An 18,186-nucleotide genomic window follows, 5' to 3' on the forward strand; every position below is an offset into this window, starting at 1 on the left:
TTAAACTGCCCATGTTTCTTTTCATCCTTTTTTCTTTTTCCTGTTCAATTTCAGTAATTTCCACTATTCTTTCAGCCCACTGAACTGTTCCTCTCTGTCATCTAATCTACTGTTGATTCCTTCTAGTGTACTTTTTATTTCAGTTGTTGTATTCTTTAGCTCTCTTTGGTTGTTGGCTCAGGAGGTCTTAAGGCAGCTGGCCTGCTGGTGGGTGGAGCTGTGTCCCTGCACTAATAAGCTGTATTCCAAAATGGTGCTTTCAAGAACTGATGTCCTTGTGGTAGAACAAGCTCCCATTAGTGGCTGCCCCCAGTGTGTAGGTTCCCAGTGTGAGCTCCAGTTGCCTCCTACCTCTCCGGGAGGCTCTCCAAGATCAGCAGGTATTCTGACCCAGGTTCCTTTCAAATTACTGCTTCTTCCCTGGGTCCCAGAGTGTGTGAAATTTTGTGTGCACCCTTTAAGAGAGGAGTTTCTATTTCCCACAGCCCTCTGGCCAAAAATGAGCCCTGCTAGCCTCCAAAGCCAAACTTTCAAGGGGCTCTTCTTCGCCCTGCTGGGGAGCCTGACATGGGGCCTGGACCCCTCGCTTCTTGGGGAGAACCTCAGCAATTGTAATAATCCTCCAGTTTGTGGGTCACCCCTCCTCTGGGGGTGGGGGGCAGTGGTAATAGGTTTTGACTTTATTGTGTCTTCCTCCCTCCTACCTATTTTGCCATGGTTCCTTTATATCTTTAGTTGTAGAAGGTCTCTCTAATTTTCTAGCCTTACTCATCGATCATTGCTCTGTAAATGATTGTAGTTTTGGTGTGCCCATGAGAGGAGATGAGCTCAGAGTCTTCCTACTCTGCCATCTTGGCCACTCCCCTCCTCTGCAGACTTTTAGGCATAGAAAAAAAATGTACCTCCTTGGATATACACCTATATTTCTAACTAGGTACAAGGATACTTTTCTTTTCATGCAATCTAAAAGGCTTTATAATATATAAAGGGTTTTTAAATCTTTCTAGTCCCAGGGGATAACTACAAAATTAATTTTTTCTTATTCAGAGGACTGTTTACTAAAATAAGGTTACTTGGCTGGGTGTTTTTAAATCTTTTGAATCATCTGACCATGTTTATTTTATAATTAATGCAAGATGAACATTAATTAAAGTTCTGAGTATCTCTGATACTCTTAATCTCTTTAATGTAAAGTATCATATGTAAACTCCAGATTTGTATATTTTTTTTTAATTACTGTAAGTTGATGTACTTAGTAGAGTCCTAGGTTCTCCATAAAAGGGATTTGGGGTCATGGGTTCTTATCCTGGAGAGTGGATTGGTTTCAAGATATAAACTCCTTAAAATCATATGTAAGATTTTACATATATGTATTTATGTTCATTCTTCTAGAGAGAAGATCCATAGTTTTCCTCATATTCTCAAAAGGTTCCAACACCCTGAAAAGGTTAAGAACTGATCTAGCCCATGTCCCCTTGTCTGTACATCTACTGTAACTTATAGATGAGAAAAGCTGACTTGCTGAAGGTGACACAGCTACCAGATGGTGGGCTGTCTCACTGCAAAGCCTGGACTGTTTTGTATGGCACTAAGCTATCTCTCATGCATAATATTTGTAGACCATAGTTGAGCTTTGTTTAAATATATAATTATATATATATATAAAATACTTTCAAATTTTAAAGTATCATTCTTAGGTCATTTTCCAAAGTTCCCAGTAAAATAAGCATTAACCTAAGTACATCAAAGCTTGACCAATAATAGGCATACTCCTGAATTGGAAAAGATTATTATTTTTATTTATCATTTGCATAGTGTATGAATTCTACAATCTGTCTTTAACACATGTATTAATAAATTTGTGTGACAAAAATTTCTCAAGAAAAAAGCTGGAAGTGGGGGGAGTAGAATGAGAATCAAAATGGAATTTTTTTGTCTTTTTGGTACTTATTAAGTTTCTTTACCTGTACATGATGTATTGTTTATATATTATTGTTCTTGATACTTGGTTTCTTTTCAAGCTATAACAGTGTCTTGTCTTTATCTTTAGGCAAGCCAAAATTCTTTTCGTATAGAATATGATACCTTTGGTGAACTCAAGGTCCCAAATGATAAGTATTATGGCGCCCAGACTGTGAGATCAACAATGAACTTTAAGATTGGAGGGGTGACAGAACGCATGCCAGTAAGTGGCTTTTTTGGAAATGTTGGCTTATTTTGGATGAACTAGGCATTATTCAGTGAGTAAACTTACCTTATAAATAAGTATTTTACAGAGTTAAAATGTAAAGTTATTAGAGAACTGGCTTTGTGAATAATAAGATGTTTCTCTCTCAGTAAAGTGTCAAAGAACTTTTTGAAGTTTAGTATACTAATATCTTGAGCTATGTATGACTTTGAGTATTTTGGATTTTTGATAGAACTAAGTGATTTGTCTTTCATTCTTGTTTGGATTTTTCATATTTTTACTAGAATTTTGCAGTTTGTAAGCATTTTTAATTTTGATACTTAATTTTTTAACTGATTATTTAAATGATTTAAAAGAAAACCAATTTTTCTTTAATATTATACTTTACCTATCTTGGCTTCAGTTTGTAGAAAAGTATACACAAATTCATAAAAATACTATTTGTCATGATGTCTGGCATATAATAGGTAATATATAAGTATTTGTTCATTGTTAACATGAATGATTTAATGATTAGAAAACTTTCTACCATATTTCATTAAATCCTTAGATTAGAACTGATCCTCAATTAGAACTGATATGTACTACTAAGAAAGAAAAAGTCTGCCAATTAAAGTTGTGACATGTCATTGATTGTAGGATGCATCTTGATTTCAGGGATGTTAAAGTGTGAAAAGAATTGATGGAATATATTACATATCCTACTGGAGCCCAACTAGGGTATGAAAAATAGTCAGTGTAGGAATGCAGGATAGGCTAGTAAGCCTAGAAGGAATCAGGCTTCATCTGGTGAGATACTGTTTAACATTTATCTTCTAAATATACTTTTTATCTTACAATAAATTTAACTTCCATAGTTTAGCTAATTACTAAGGCTTCAAGACTGAATCTTGACAGGTTCATACAATTTCCCAAGAGGCAGCTGAATCTTCTTAGAAGAATCTCTCTGTTTTTGCCACCCACAGCCAGTTTAATGGTGAGGTAAACATAGGGTCAGACTACATGGTTGGGAGACAGAGGGTAGCAGATCGTAAAGTATTCTCATATAGTTCAACTCCTGGGATTAAAGAGATCAGTCTTAACCAGTATTGACTGGAGTAAGCATGGCTCATGTTTTGAATTTCCTGCTTCAACCAGCCAGGTGTATGGTTCTGGGAGTGCATGATTGCTGCCACTGCTGCTGTCCCGGAGATAGAGAAGTTGTTTGGATTTGGACAGGTGTCTGTGAAACATGGATACGTGGGTTATCGATTTTTCACATTTGGCTTCATCTGGATTAATTTCCTGAACTATGTTAAATATAAAGCAGACTATGTGCCTTGAACTAAGTAGTATGATTAAACCCAACCCTTTGTACCTCAGGTCCATAGGAAAATAAAACCAAAAAAGATTATGAACTGCTATGTGAGTAAATGAAGAATAATGAGACCCTTCTTTCATCTCCAATGATACATTTACTATTTTGTTTTAATAGTGTCCAGTGAAACTTTCTGCTGTGACCTTTGTTCATTTTCATGAGTCCACAAGCACTGTGGGGTCAGTCACTCCATTCTAGTAGCCTGAGTTGATTGGCATTTGGTTGTGACTGTGGCTTGGTTGTGACTTTGGCAGTGGTTTAACCCACTGCAGTGTTCCTGTAGAAAATTAAATTCCCATTTTTTTTCATGTGTAAAGTTTTAAAGCTTCTAATCTTTTGTGCCATATATCTCCATTTTGTTTGGGTAAAACACTTGTAATGTTTTAATTTTGATTTCTTAAAATTCGAAGTAAAAATGTTTTGTTTTTCTTTCCTTTTGTTTGCCCTTCAGTTTATCCTCTGTGTGACCCAGGTTCAGTGTGTCTTACTCATTACTTTTTGTTGTTTTTCCACTTTTATTTTCCTCTAAGGACTATAGCTTCTCTTTTACAAATTTATCACTCTCTTCTTCACCCTTCCTTTCTTCCTTCTTTCTCATTCAAACCTGGTATGGTATCTAAATCACAGTCTATATTATTTACTTTGACAAGAACACATAATTTATTTATGTTGCGGAAAGTTACAGTACCCCAAGCCCAGTGTAGCCCTGCTTCCTGACCCAAGACTCATTTATCTTGTATTTCATTGAAACCTCATCAGATTTACTCAATTTATCCTTTTAAATTTTATGAGGTGCTTTGGAGTAGAAAGTGAAAAGATCTGAAAACTAAAAGGGTTTGATATGTGGTTATATATTTCAGAAGCTATCACCTTTAAGTCTGTAGAACTCTGGGTTTTTAAAAAAAATTATTCTGAGAGAAATGTCCAGTGATTTATTGAGTGTCAAGGCTTCACTGACTAAATAAAATATCATGTTTTTTGGCTTTGGGATGAAATGATACCCATTCAGTAACTGGGTATTTCATACTAATTAGCAGTTAAATATATTATTTCTTTTTATTATTTGTTTATCTAGTTGAGGTATAATTTACATATAACATTAGTTTCAGGTATACAGCATAATGATTCGATATTTGTATACACTGCAGAATGATCACCACAGTAAGTCTAGTTACTAGTTACTAGTTACATGCCTAGTAACATCCATCACTATACGTAGTTACAAGAAAATTTTTTTTCTTGTGATGAGGACTTTTAAAATCTTTACAACTTTCAAATATGCAATACAGTATTGTTAACTATAGTTACCATGCAATACATTACATCCCCATGATTTATTTATTTTATAACTGGAAGTTTGTACCTATTGACCTCCTTTATACATTTTGTCCACCCCCTGCCCCTGGCAACCACCAGTTTGTTCTGTCTATGCGCTTGGTTTTCTGATTGTTGTTTGTTTTGCTTTTTAAATTCTACATATAAGTGGGATCATGTGGTATTTGTGTTTACCTGTCTGGCTTATTTCACTTGGCGTAATGCCCTCAAGGTCCATCTGTGTTGTCACAAATAACAAGATTTCATTCTTTTTTATGGCCAAGTAATATTACATTGTATTTTTTACCACATCTTCTTTATCCATTCATTCATTGATGGATACAGGTTATTTCCATATCATGGCTATTGTAAATAATGCTGCTATGAACATGGGGATGCATATATCTTTTCGAATTAGTGTTTTCATTTTCAAGTAAATACCTGGAATTGCTGGATCAGACAGTAGACGTACTTCAGTTTTTTGAGGAACCTCCATACTGTTTTCCAAAGTGGCTGCACCAATTTACATTCCTCCCAACAGCGTACAAGATTTGCCTTTTCTCCACATCCTCGCAAACACTTATTTGTTGTCTTTTTTTTTTTTTAATTTTGGGAGTAGGAGTTTATTAATTTATTTATTTATATTTGCTGTGTTGGGTCTTCGTTTCTGTGCGAGGGCTTTCTCTAGTTGTGGCAAGCGGGGGCCACTCTTCATTGCGGTGCGTGGGCCTCTCACTATCGCAGCCTCTCTTGTTGCGGAGCACAGGCTCCAGACGCGCAGGCTCAGTAGTTGTGGCTCACGGGCCTAGTTGCTCCACGGCGTGTGGGATCCTCCCAGACCAGGGCTCGAACCCGTGTCCCCTGCATCGGCAGGTGGACTCCCAACCACTGCGCCACCAGGGAAGCCCCTGTTGTCTTTTTGATAATAGCCATTCTAACAGGTGTGAGGTGGTATCTCACTGTGGTTTTGATTTGCATTTTTCTGGTGATTAGTGATGCTGAGCATCATTTCATGTATCTGTCAGCCATCTGTATATCTTCTTTGGAAAAATGTCTGTTCTCATCATCTGCCCAGTTTTTAATCAGTTTGTTTTTTGCTACTGGGTAGTGTGAGTTCTTTATATATTTTGAATGTTAACCCCTTATCAGATATATGATTTGCAAATATTTTCGTTCAGTAGGTTGCATTTTCTTTTCTTTTCTTTTTTTTTTTTTTTAAAGGCAGCAGACTCTTTATTTGATGTGGTTTTAAAATACATCAAAATCAAGTCCCTGGCTGTTCTGTATACCAAAAAGTTTTCAGCACACCTTCAAACAAATCTGGGCGGCCAGTTTGGGCCATAAGGGAAGCAGTTACAGGGACAGAAGGCAGCACCCTTCCCTCAGGCAGGTGCCTGGCTGTCCCTGGGGTTACCTCCTCTGTGCTCTGCAAGGTGAGAGGGCTAGAGCACCAACTCAGCAGGCCTCGCCCTCCCCCATAGACACTAGGGCAGCTCCACTGGCCTTCTGGTCAGCCTTCCACAGGGCCACCATGATGGGGGTGGAGGAGGGGAAATAACCATCTTTACAGACATAACATTCTCTTACAGAAAGTGCCTGAGCTCAGCCCATGGTCCAAAAACCTCACAGAAAACAAATTTTAAAAAGTACTGCTGACACCTCTTAGAATCTGGTGTACACAAAGCTCTCAGCTGGACAAGACCCTGAACGCAAATTACTGTCAGCAGATCCTCGCCTGCTGTGGTCTCCTGCAGGAAAAGCTAGCAATCTAAGAACCCAATACACAACTCTTGGTCCTAAAACTGGGGCATAAGACCTGCCCCAGTGAGGAAGGAACTGGCCTTCACTCATGGATAGACCACCTCTTCATCTGGCCCAGGACCCTGGCTGATGTGGGCAGCACCCAGGAGCCTGGGCTGAATTTGGAAAGCAGAGCACCTGTAGTGGTTGATAAGATTTGGCCAATGGAGAGGAAGAAGAAGGGGATCCCCATCCATAGCCTGGCCTGGATGCCTAGAGACAGATGGCTGGAGGTGAGAGCAGAGGTTGTACCCTGCACAGCTGGGACCACCTTGCTCACTGTAGCTCCATAGCAGCTAGACTTGGTTTCTGAGCATTGCTGTCCTGTGTGGCTGTGATTTCCCACACCACACTGGACTCCAACAGTCCCCTCCCTGCCAACATTAGGACTTTAAGAGGTAACTGAAGTGGGGCAGGCAATCATGTGGGCTATTGCAAGCCTTCCTGCTGGAGGCAGGCAGAAACTTATGCCTCTTCCCCATGCTTCGTTAGCCCAGCAAACCCTGTATGGGATTGGCAGCTCTTATGTTCCTCAGCAGAGTAGAGTAGTATCCCCTCAGCCAGGGATGGCAGATAGGTCTCAACACTTATACTGGCTGCTGGGGGAATCTTGAGAAATGAGAATATATACCAGGGATTTAGCAGGAAATACTCTGAAGCAGATTAGTGGTACCTACCATGGGGGAAGAGGGGAAGTGATGTGCCATTCATTTGCCATCTCTGGTCTAAGTCCTAACATAATTCAGGAGTACTCTTCATGAACTTAATTATCTGAAGGATTTAAGTTAAGGGGTGAAAGAGTAGGCTATTTGTAAGATAATGAATCGACTTCAAGGAAATACAGGAAGAAGCAAAAACTCAAGCATCTGATTCATCTTGGTCTGTAGCTCCCTCAGGTACACTGAAGCTGAGCCCCAGATGGAGATGGAGTTACAGTACCCCAAGCCCAGTGTAGCCCTGCTTCCTGACCCAAGACTCATTCTGCTGTTCCAGAACATTGTTCTGTACAAAGATTGGCTAATACTCTGGCAAGTTTGCAGTTAGCAGGACTTTCAGAGTATAGGGTATCATGTATAAGGGGTGGGAGAGGGGGTAGAGAAGGAACAGACATAACTGTCTGCAGCCATTTTTGTGGATTTCTGAGGCTTAGTCAATGGCTGAGTCTCATTCTTATCCATGAGCTGTCAGACAAGACCTGGGGGCTCCCACATAAGAAGTAAGATGTCAAGGACGACATAGCTCTCATTATTTGGGCAACAAGATCAGAGCAAATCTCAAAAGATTGTACACTGCGGGTATGGGTGTAGGAAGCAGAAACAGACTCATAAAGCCAAGGGGACAGTTGGGCCCAGGGCCCAGTAACTGCTGCATGGAGATAGTGGTGATGGCATCAGCAGTGGCCTCCCAAGATTGAAACCACAGGTAAGCTTGTGGCAAAGCCATCAGAAGCCCTTTCCTTTTTCTTACTCTAAACAATCTGATTTCATCAAGCAGGAAACCTCAGCCCCAACATGGCAAAGGTACCAGGTGGGGTGCTGAGGGGAGTGGGGCACTAGAGGCCAGGAACCCTGGCACCACCCCTAAAACACCCCTTCTTCCTCAGAAGATCCTCAATACAAACACTGTCACGTGCAAAACAAAAACAAAGGAAACAAAACAAAACCCAAAAACCTTTAGAAAAAATCCTTTGGGTGATCTCTTGTCAAGCATTTGTGCAGGCTAGAGAGGCACCTGTGAATGATAAGGCTACTGCGAAACGTCATTGGCATGGTCCTGGCACTACCAGAGGGCAGAGGAAGTGGTGCCTGAGGGGCTCCCTAACAGCACATCATCCCACACAGAACATTCTCCAGGTCCCTTGTCCTAGGCAGGGAAGCAGTTTCATCGCTGGCTTTGAGCGCCCAATCAACACTCTGCCTGGCAACCCCTTTTCTAGGTCAAGAGAAGCAAAGGAGCTTCCAGGGAAGCTAGGAGAGCCAGAGCTGCCCAAGTCCTGCTAACAGGAGAAACACAGTCAAGGCCTGGGTGTGTCACCTGTCACGAGCCCTGAAGGGCAGGGAGGGAGGGACTGAGCCTCAAATCGGGCAGCGAAACGCTCAAGTCGCTTGTCCTGCCAGCATACTGTGACAGCAGCCGCAGATGACAGCTCCGCTTTAAGACTCCTCAGCTCACAGAAGAGCCACTGACTTCATGTGTAAACACCCCCATCTCCAAGGCAAGCCCATTTTACACTTACAGATATAAGTGTATGAGGTCTTGCCCATATGCCATATGTATGTAAAATTGACCCACAAAATCCAAAACTGCAGAGTCAGATGCCAGCTAGGTCAGAGCACCCTGGGCCTCAGCGGTGAGAGCCTTGCACAGGCCAGGCCTGGCTGGGCTGCTCGCTCCCTCCCCAGCATGCCCCTGGCGCAGGCTCCCTCAGCGATGGTGAAGGTAGGCTCCTGAAGCCCCGTTTGGCCTGATGCTTCCGTGCTCAGTGCTCCAGGACAGCAAGGAGCTTCTGTGGCCCTTGGGGAGCTAGGTGCTTGGACCCTGGGCCCCTCAGCACCCTGTTCCTTGGAGGCATTGGCAGCCTCCGGCCTCCACACAGGGCCACTGTCAATGAGGGAGCCCTGGCTTCCAGCACTCGGGTCCTGCATCTTCCAGCTGCTGCATTTTCATTTTTTTGACGTTTGCTTTGCTGTGAAGAGGCTTTCTAGTTTGATGTAGTCCCATTTGTTTATTTTTGCTTTTGTTGCTTTTTCTTTTGGACTCCTCCAGAAAATCATTGCCAAGACTGATGTCAAGGAGCTTACTGCCTATATTTTCTTCTAGGAGTTTTATGGTTTCAGATCTTAATGTTCAAGCCTTTAATCCATTTTGAGTTCATTTTTATGTATGGTATAAGATAGTGGTCCAGTTTCATTCTTTTGCATGTGGCCAGTTTTCCCAGCACCATTTTGCTACCTTTATTTTGTTTGCTACTTTTAGTTTTTTCTAAAGAGAAGGAAAACTTATAATGTAGCACGGGATCCAGTGAGGGGAAATAATGGTGTGGGCTGGTGAAATGGTTATCATTTGTTTTTAAATATATGAAATAAAAACATACATTATAATGTCTTACAATAAATAGGACGAATGGTATATATGTGTGAATGTGTGTATATGTGTGTGTGAGGCATACGTATATATCTATGAAAAGTCATCGTATTTGCTTTTGTTTGGTTCCCTAAACAAATAGATAAATGATGATTCTTGGTTTTTATATATCTATTTTTAATCTTTCTCTATATCCTAAACATTTTAGGGTCATAATGTTACTTAAGTTATTGTTTTATGTACCTGCATAAGATAGTAATCTTAAACTTTCATGCCTTTTTTTGTACCTGCATAAGATAGTAATCTTAAATTTTTGTAACTGCATAAGATAGTAATCTTAAACTTTCATGCTTAACTAAAATTGCAAATTTGAGATATTTTTCTGATTAACTCTAGATCCCAGTTATTAAAGCATTTGGCATCTTGAAGCGAGCAGCTGCTGAAGTAAACCAGGATTATGGTCTTGATCCAAAGATTGCTAATGCAATAATGAAGGCAGCAGATGAGGTAAGAGGTGATAAGTGTGTTTACTTAATGGCATCAGACCCATATTAACTGCTGGATAATGATAAGTGCTGACACGAGGAAAGGGGCGCTGTGAATTCTTTAGTTAATGAGTTTCAGCATAGGATGGCAGCATTATTATTTGGTGAGGATATTAATATGGTGCTTAAAATATTGTGGCAAATTTTCTGGGTGATTTTATACCTTTTATTTTTAATTTTCTTTACTTTTCCTTTTAATTTATATAGTTTAAAGAAAACTTGGAAGAGATACCCTTTGAACTTATATATTTGATTTCTTGTTTTATGTATAGATGATTCCTTTTAAAGCTAGTTGGTTATTTGATACTATGTGTGGAGAATGTAATTTCACTATTTCACTAATAACATAATTAATTGCTTACGCAATTAAAGATAAGCAGTCAGAGATAACAGTTTAAAAGCTCTGAATATAATGTTGTTCATTGCAGTACTATTTATTATAACAGCTGCTTATGTAAGTTATATTGTGAAGCCATGGAAATTTAGTTTTTTAAAGAATGTCATAGAACAAACCCTACCATATAAGAAGTGGGGAGGAAAGATTGCAAAATGCATGTATTTTATGATCCTAATTTTATTTAGAAAAAATGAACAGAAAAATATGTTTTTCTACATCTACATAATATACTCCCATTGCTGAAAGTAGAGACTAGAAGGTGATGCCAAAATGCTAATCATCTTTATTTCTGAGGGTAGAACTATGATGACTATTATACTTTTCTTAGTTCTCAGAATTTTTTACACTGATCACCTGTTATTTTTATACAACTAGGAAAAAAGCTTTACTTTAAAGTGAATCAGTGGTTTAAGGTAATAGATTTCTAAAGTGCATGCTGATTTTTTTTAAGCTAAAATCATTCCAGAAGGTGAAGTTAAGCACCCACTCTCTTAGAAAGCTTATAATCCAAAAACTAACAAATTAACTAAAAGGACAAAAATATGACAAAAATAAGGACAAATCTAGACCATATTTATGTCTATGCTTGGAGGTTGCTACTCATAGGACATGTGTGGGATGCAGTAGCTATTAGTGAGCTCACAGTGTTAAGTCACTCGTTCATTATCATGCTGACTCTGGCTGTAACATCTGTTGGATATTCCTTTTGAGTACCAACAGTAAATTTATCTAGAGACTTAACACATTTGCCAGCCTTAATGGGTGGGTGGGTCTGTCTGTATATTATTAGAGGGCAGTTGAGAAATAGGAGAAAGATATCTTTGATTCAGTTTTCATTTGGAATCAGTGAAATTGTTATACCATTCACAATAGATAATCTTTCACCTTTTTTTTTTTTTTAAATGTTGGGGGTAGGAGTTTATTAATTTTATTTATTTATTTTTGCTGTGTTGGGTCTTTGTTTCTGTGCGAGGGCTTTCTCCAGTTGTGGCAAGCGGGGGCCACTCACTATCGCGACCTCTCTTGTTGCGGAGCACAGGCTCCAGATGCGCAGGCTCAGTAGTTGTGGCTCACAGGCCCAGTTGCTCCGCGGCACGTGGGATCCTCCCAGACCAGGGCTCGAACCCGTGTCCCCTGCATTAGCAGGCAGACTCGCAACCACTGTGCCACCAGGGATGCCCCAGTCTTTCACCTTTTAAAGTAGCAGTGGTTAGACTGCAGGAGCTTCAATTTGCTGGACAACCACGAACTATTTGGCACCATCACTAGCATATGAAAAAAGTGAATACCTTTAAAATAGTACTATAAATAGTACCAACTTAATCATATTTGATTTAAATAGCTAAATGAATATTTCTTATTTTTTAAAATTCATTTTGTAACATTCTGCTCTGCAGGTAGCTGAAGGTAAATTAAATGATCATTTTCCTCTCGTGGTATGGCAGACTGGATCAGGAACCCAGACAAATATGAATGTAAATGAAGTCATTAGCAATAGAGCAATTGAAATGCTAGGAGGTCAACTTGGCAGCAAGAAACCTGTGCATCCCAATGATCATGTTAATAAAAGCCAGGTCGGTATACGATCTTTTCTTTGTTATAACTTGAAAAGAATCCTGAGATTTTCCTTGTAAAACAGGCATTAACTTTTTTTTTATGAGGTTTTTTTTTTCTTTTTAAATTTATTTATTTTTGGCTGCATTGGGTCTTCATTACTGTGCATGGGCTTCTCATTGCGGTGGCTTCTCTTGTTGCAGAGCACGGCTCTAGGGCACAAAGGCTTCAGTAGTTGTGGCTCATGGGTTCTAGAGCACAGGCTCAGTAGTTGTGGTGCACGGGCTTAGTTGCTCCGCGGCATGTGGGATCTTCCCAGACCAGGGCTCGAACCTGTGTCCCCTGCATTGGCAGGAGGATTCTTAACCGCTGTTCCACCAGGGAAGCCCCAGGCATTAACTTTTGACAGGGAGTGTTCATTCTGCTTATATTCTTTAATGGAAAGGACTTCTTCTCCTTATTTCTTTTAGGAATCTTGAGCCTGTATCTTAAATTTTCATAAAAAGCACCTTTAGGGAAAAAAATCACTTTTAGGACACCTGAATTTAGTATATATGTATATTTTCGCTGTTTGATTTATATTTTAAAAACTCTTTCTTTTGAAATATAAAATTATTTATAAGAATTGCAAAGATATTTCAGAGTTCCTGTATACCCTTCACCCAGCTACCCTTAATATTAAATATTTTACATAACCCTGGTACATTTGTCACACTAAGAAATTAACATTGGTACAATACTCTTAATTAAACAGGCTTTATTAGGATTTCCCTAGTTTTCTATTGATCTCCTTTTTCTCTTAACCAGGATCCAGTCCATGCTCCACATTGTATTTAGTCATCATATCCCCTTAGTCTCCTCTAATCTATGAAAGCTTGTCTTTTGTCTTTGTGACTCTTGAAAGCAGTGGCCAGGTATTTTATAGAATGTCCCTCAATATGGGTTTGTCTGTTGTTTTCTCATGATTAGACTGAGACTGTGGATTTTTGGAAAGACTTATAGAAATGAAGGGCTCTTCTTGCATTGTATCAGGGGTACATGATAGCAACATGACTTGGTACTGGTGATGTTAACTTGAATCACTTGGTTAGGATGGTGTCTCCCTGGTTTCTCCATCTTCTATTCTCTATTTGGTAGAAGTAAGCCACTGTGTCCAGCCTATACTCCAGCTACTACACTTAAGCTCCACTTCCTAAATGGAAGAGTATCAAGAAATTTTTGGACATGTGTTAAGATCACCACAGAATTAATAGAGAACTTTGAGGCTATTCAAATAGCCTCTTTCTCCTTAAACTTTTGCCTATTCATTTTAACATTCATCAGTGGATCTTGCCAATAACAACTACATTAGTGTTTCAGTAGTGATTTTCTGTTTCCCTCATTCTTTCTACATTTATTAATTGAAATTTTTCTGTAAGGAATACTGTCTTCTCTCTCCCCTGACATTTATTTATTTAATCATTTATGTATATCAGTATGCATTCATTAATATTTTTTTCTTAAGGTTATAAACCAGTATTTTTGATATTTATATTGCTACTCGTATTGTTGCCACAGAGCCACAGCTTGTTGGCTCCTATGTCCTTTGGACATGCCACCATCCTTTTTCTTTTTTAAGGCACTGATTAATTTTTTGCACTATAAGATGCTCCAGGCTTCTCATCTTGTATTTTTCCTGCCCTAGCCCTCATAAGCACTCATTTTTCCAAAGAGCTCTTGGAGGATCTTATAACTTATTGGGAAGTGATATTTAAAAACCAAGATCTGGGTTCTGAGTATAATTTAATATATTTTTAAGTAGTGAGGAAGTTTTTTCACATAAATCCATTGTATGAAGGATTTTGCAAACCCAAGTCTTGCCTTTAAATATGAGTTTATCTTTTTTTTTTTTTTTTTTTTGGGGGGGGGCGGTACGCGGACCTCTCACTGTTGTGGGCTCTCCCGTTGCGGAGCACAGGCTCCGGATGCGCAGGCTCAGCGGCCATGGCTCACGGGCCCAGCCGCTCCGTGGCATGTGGGATCTTCCCAGACCAGGGCACGAACCCACGTCCCCTGCATCGGCAGGCGGACTCTCAACCACTGCGCCACCAGGGAAGCCCGAGTTTATCTTTTACATATACTGAAGTCTGAAATCTACTTCAGAATAATCTAGTGTGTATGGTCAGATGGAGGAGTGAGGTGGAGTTATAGATGAAACAAGATTGGCTATATGCTAATTGTTTGAATTCAGGTGGTAGATACATGAGTGTTCATTATACCATTCATCCTACTTTTGTAAGTAGTTTGATAATGTCCATAATACAAAGTTCAACAAATGAGTAATGAATATATATTTTTAAATAGCATCGTAATTTAAAAGTATGGGTTTACAGTTGAGGAAAGAGCATGGAGTTTAGACTACCTGATCAGGTCCCAGTTCTGCCAACCGTAAAAATGTTGGCAAGTCACATAATTTCTTTGACAGTTTAGCTTTTCTATTTTTAAAGTGGTGACCTACCTCACAGAATTTTCCTCAAGTTTAGTAAAGGAAGAAGTGTTTGTGAAAGACTGTATGTGCTATTTAACTGTAAGATATTTTATTATTGCTATCCTTACATACATTTGCTAGTTGTACTTTTCTATGTCTTGCTGTCATTTCTTAGCAAGCAGATAGAGTAACATATAATACATTCATTGTAGGTGGTATATGTAATACAGTCCTAAATACCTTCCACAAAGGAAATCAGGTTGCTTCTTATTTGATCCTAAGTGACTTGCCACAGGTAAATGTAATTGAGTACTAAATAGCCAAGTTTTGAGTAGTCATTTAGTGAGATGTTTAATTGAGGCATTCAAGTTTGGTTTATTTTTGCCTCTGATTTAACATTTTACATTTCTTTTGAAAATTTTCCAACAGAGCTCAAATGATACTTTTCCCACAGCAATGCATATTGCTGCTGCAGTAGAAGTTCATGAAGTACTGCTACCAGGACTACAGAAGCTACATGATGCCCTTGATGCAAAATCCAAAGAATTTGCCCAGATCATCAAAATTGGGCGTACTCATACACAGGATGCTGTTCCACTTACTCTTGGGCAGGTATATTGCGTGCAATTAGATTTGGTTCAATTGTGAGCTTGGTACAAACGGCCAGCATATTACCCTCTAAATCACACTAGTTTAAAAGACCAAATTTATAACAATTCAGTTCAGTGACAGATGATTCTGCATTAACCAGTCAGTAGTTTTTATTGGTATCCACTCAGAAGAGCAGAGCATACTGGCTATGAGCCAGACTCCACATCAGTCTACTTGAGTTCAAATCTTACTTTGCTATGTGCAAACTATTGGACCTTAGGAAAATTATTTAGCCTTTCTGTGCATCAGTTTTCTGAGCTGTAGAATGAGGAAAATATCTCTTTCATAGGATAGTTATGAGGTTCAAATAAGCTGATTCATGTAGAGTGCTTAGAACCGTCCCTGACACATTATAAGCACATGTTGGTGTTAGCTGTCATCGTCATCTTCATCAGTATCATTACCATAATTTCTTCCATTGTCTCTCTTACTCAAAATTAGTAAGTTCTGTAAAAATTAATTTTAAAATGATTAAATGGGGCATATCTTACTCTTTACAATTGTTTTGGCCACATGTAAAAGAGGTATTTCTCTCTTTTCCAAAATACCAGAAAGTATTTTTATGTTTCTTTATTGATACTTTAAAGAATGCCTAATAGTATACATTGCAAAGGAAATACAAGGAACAGTTTTTGTCTCAGTTAAGTTCACTCCAGTTTGGGAGGTAGGACATATGCAAATTCTATATCAAGTATCAAAAGATAGGTATCCAATAACAGTATTTTTGTAGAAATTCAGGTGAGGGAGAGAGTTTGGCTGCTGGTTATTTGGAAAGATTTCATTTGTAGTTTTGTTCAGATGACAGCAAACACTGAAAAAAAACTTGATCAATTTACCTTAACTTTATCACGGAAGGAATGAGGAAAACTGGAAGTGACTAATTGACATACAGATGATATGACTAAACTGAGCTTGCTAAATTAAGTTGTTTCTTAGGCTGTATCTTATTTCTCTTTACATCATTGGCTCTTAGTACCGTGCATAATTTCTAAGGAGATACAGTATATGTTTTTGAACTTTTGAGTATCCCTCTGGATACTCCTTTTTGTGTGTGTTACATGTAGGAAAACCATTATATGCTAAAGTCTGGTTGGGCCATTTACTCAGCCTCCTATGTAAAATCATCATTCTTCGTATTATGACAGAAAGTTTTTTTTTTTTCTCTTTGATTTTATCTTATCAGAAGCATTTATACTTGCTTTTATTGTAATTGTCTTTTGAGGTTTTTGAGTACAGTTGTTTTCCTCAATAAAAATATATTCCTGAAGTGAATCCAGCTGGTGTATATGTAAGTGGTGTTAGATCAGATGGATCAGGTCTACCTGAAAGGAGTTGTATCTTCTAAAACATTTTCTTTAGAGCAGTGTGAAATCCTAGTACTAATCAAAAGTATTCATGATTTTTCAGTGTTTTTAGGCAGGAAGAAAAGATTTAGTGTAACCCTATATCCCAGCTTGCTCAGTTGAGTTCTAGCTTATGCCTTCTGTCCCTGCATAATTCTTGATAGGGCCCTTGCTATGTTCTAAACATGATGAATTCTGTGTTTACTTTACTTAAAGGATGTTATACTGTGGGAACCAGTGTGGTATTAATAGCAGAATTAAAATGCATATTGAAGCTATAGTCTTAACTCTAACCTGTTACCTTCTTGTGCTGTTCAGTGAGTCACATAGCTTCTTGAGTCCCTGTAAAACATCCTCAAATTCCATATCAGGTTTTTTAACTGAAATTGTATGGAGGATATTTCTATGTTTGCATTTTTCTTGAGGGGATTCAGTTTTTTTCTTTCTCAGAGTTGTTTGAGATACACCAAAAAGTAAATAATTTACAAATAAACCAATAATTTAATCTAGTAAAGTTTTTTTTTAAATTTCCTGTGTTGTTTTTCTTTGCTTTCTATGGAAAGACTAGTTTATAAATAGGCCACATGTTATCAGTGGCATTGTCTACCTGATAGGTTTATAAATTCTCTTTCTCTCCTATACTTTGTTTATTGTATGAATCAAATAATACAGTTACCACTTGAGTAGCTTCTAATTTTGTACCTGAAACGTGTTTTTTAAAAACTTGAATTTAATGTAGTTAGAGTAACTTGTATGCCATTAGAACATTATATATTCTCACCTTAATTTCTTTTGCTTTTCAGGAATTTAGTGGTTATGTTCAACAAGTGAAATATGCAACAACAAGAATAAAAGGTGCCATGCCAAGAATCTATGAGCTCGCAGCTGGGGGCACTGCTGTCGGTACTGGTTTAAATACTAGAATTGGCTTTGCAGAAAAGGTTGCCGCAAAAGTGGCTGCACTCACAGGTAGGTGATAACACGGTTTATTACTCATTTCCATTATACTAGTCTGTATTTTTCTGGGTGTTTCTGCTTTGAATTCTTACAAATTTAAAGTTAGAAATAATATTTTCCCATCAAACATGTACTTTGTGTCTATTTCAGAAGTTGTAATGTTAACCTTTTGCTTTTTTAAAGTTTTCCATCTGTAAGTTCATACAGCATGTAATTATTAAAATCTGTCAGTGCTAATTTGCTTACTATCTGGTAGTATTCAATTATTTTCCATTTAAAGCTGTTTTGAATACTCATTTTCAAAGCAGGAGGAATCAACTGATGGTTGAGAAATTCATTTGAATGACAAATATGTTAGAGATTGACAGGCTTAATTTCTTTTTTTCCTATGGCATGCTGTGACATTTCTTTGAATTAATGACCTTTTTGAATTCTCTTTCCTTTAGTAGAGTACTGTGCTCTTGATAATGATAACTGTTATTAGAGCTATTATCTCCAGAAAACTCTTATTAAGATGCAGATATTACCA

The 18,186-nt window shown here is 38.3% G+C and overlaps 1 protein-coding gene across 2 annotated transcripts in view; it reads left to right on the forward strand.

Annotated features, from left to right (window-relative positions):
• Positions 1-18,186, forward strand: part of FH (fumarate hydratase) — a 42,843-nt gene that overhangs the window by 9,924 nt on the left and 14,733 nt on the right. Inside the window, exons 2-6 of one of the 2 annotated variants that reach the window (XM_022579446.2) lie at positions 2,051-2,185; positions 10,140-10,250; positions 12,083-12,259; positions 15,136-15,318; positions 17,504-17,669. In XM_022579446.2, coding sequence (XP_022435154.1) covers positions 2,051-2,185; positions 10,140-10,250; positions 12,083-12,259; positions 15,136-15,318; positions 17,504-17,669 — 772 coding nt within the window. The remainder of the gene's footprint in view (positions 1-2,050; positions 2,186-10,139; positions 10,251-12,082; positions 12,260-15,135; positions 15,319-17,503; positions 17,670-18,186) is intronic. The other variant, XM_089907978.1, reaches the window with a different exon arrangement.

This window comes from Delphinapterus leucas, chromosome 1 (genome assembly GCF_059928025.1).
Source record: "Delphinapterus leucas isolate spDelLeu-1000000601 "Yukka" chromosome 1, BTC_Dleu_Yukka2, whole genome shotgun sequence".
Lineage (NCBI taxonomy): Eukaryota > Metazoa > Chordata > Mammalia > Artiodactyla > Monodontidae > Delphinapterus > Delphinapterus leucas.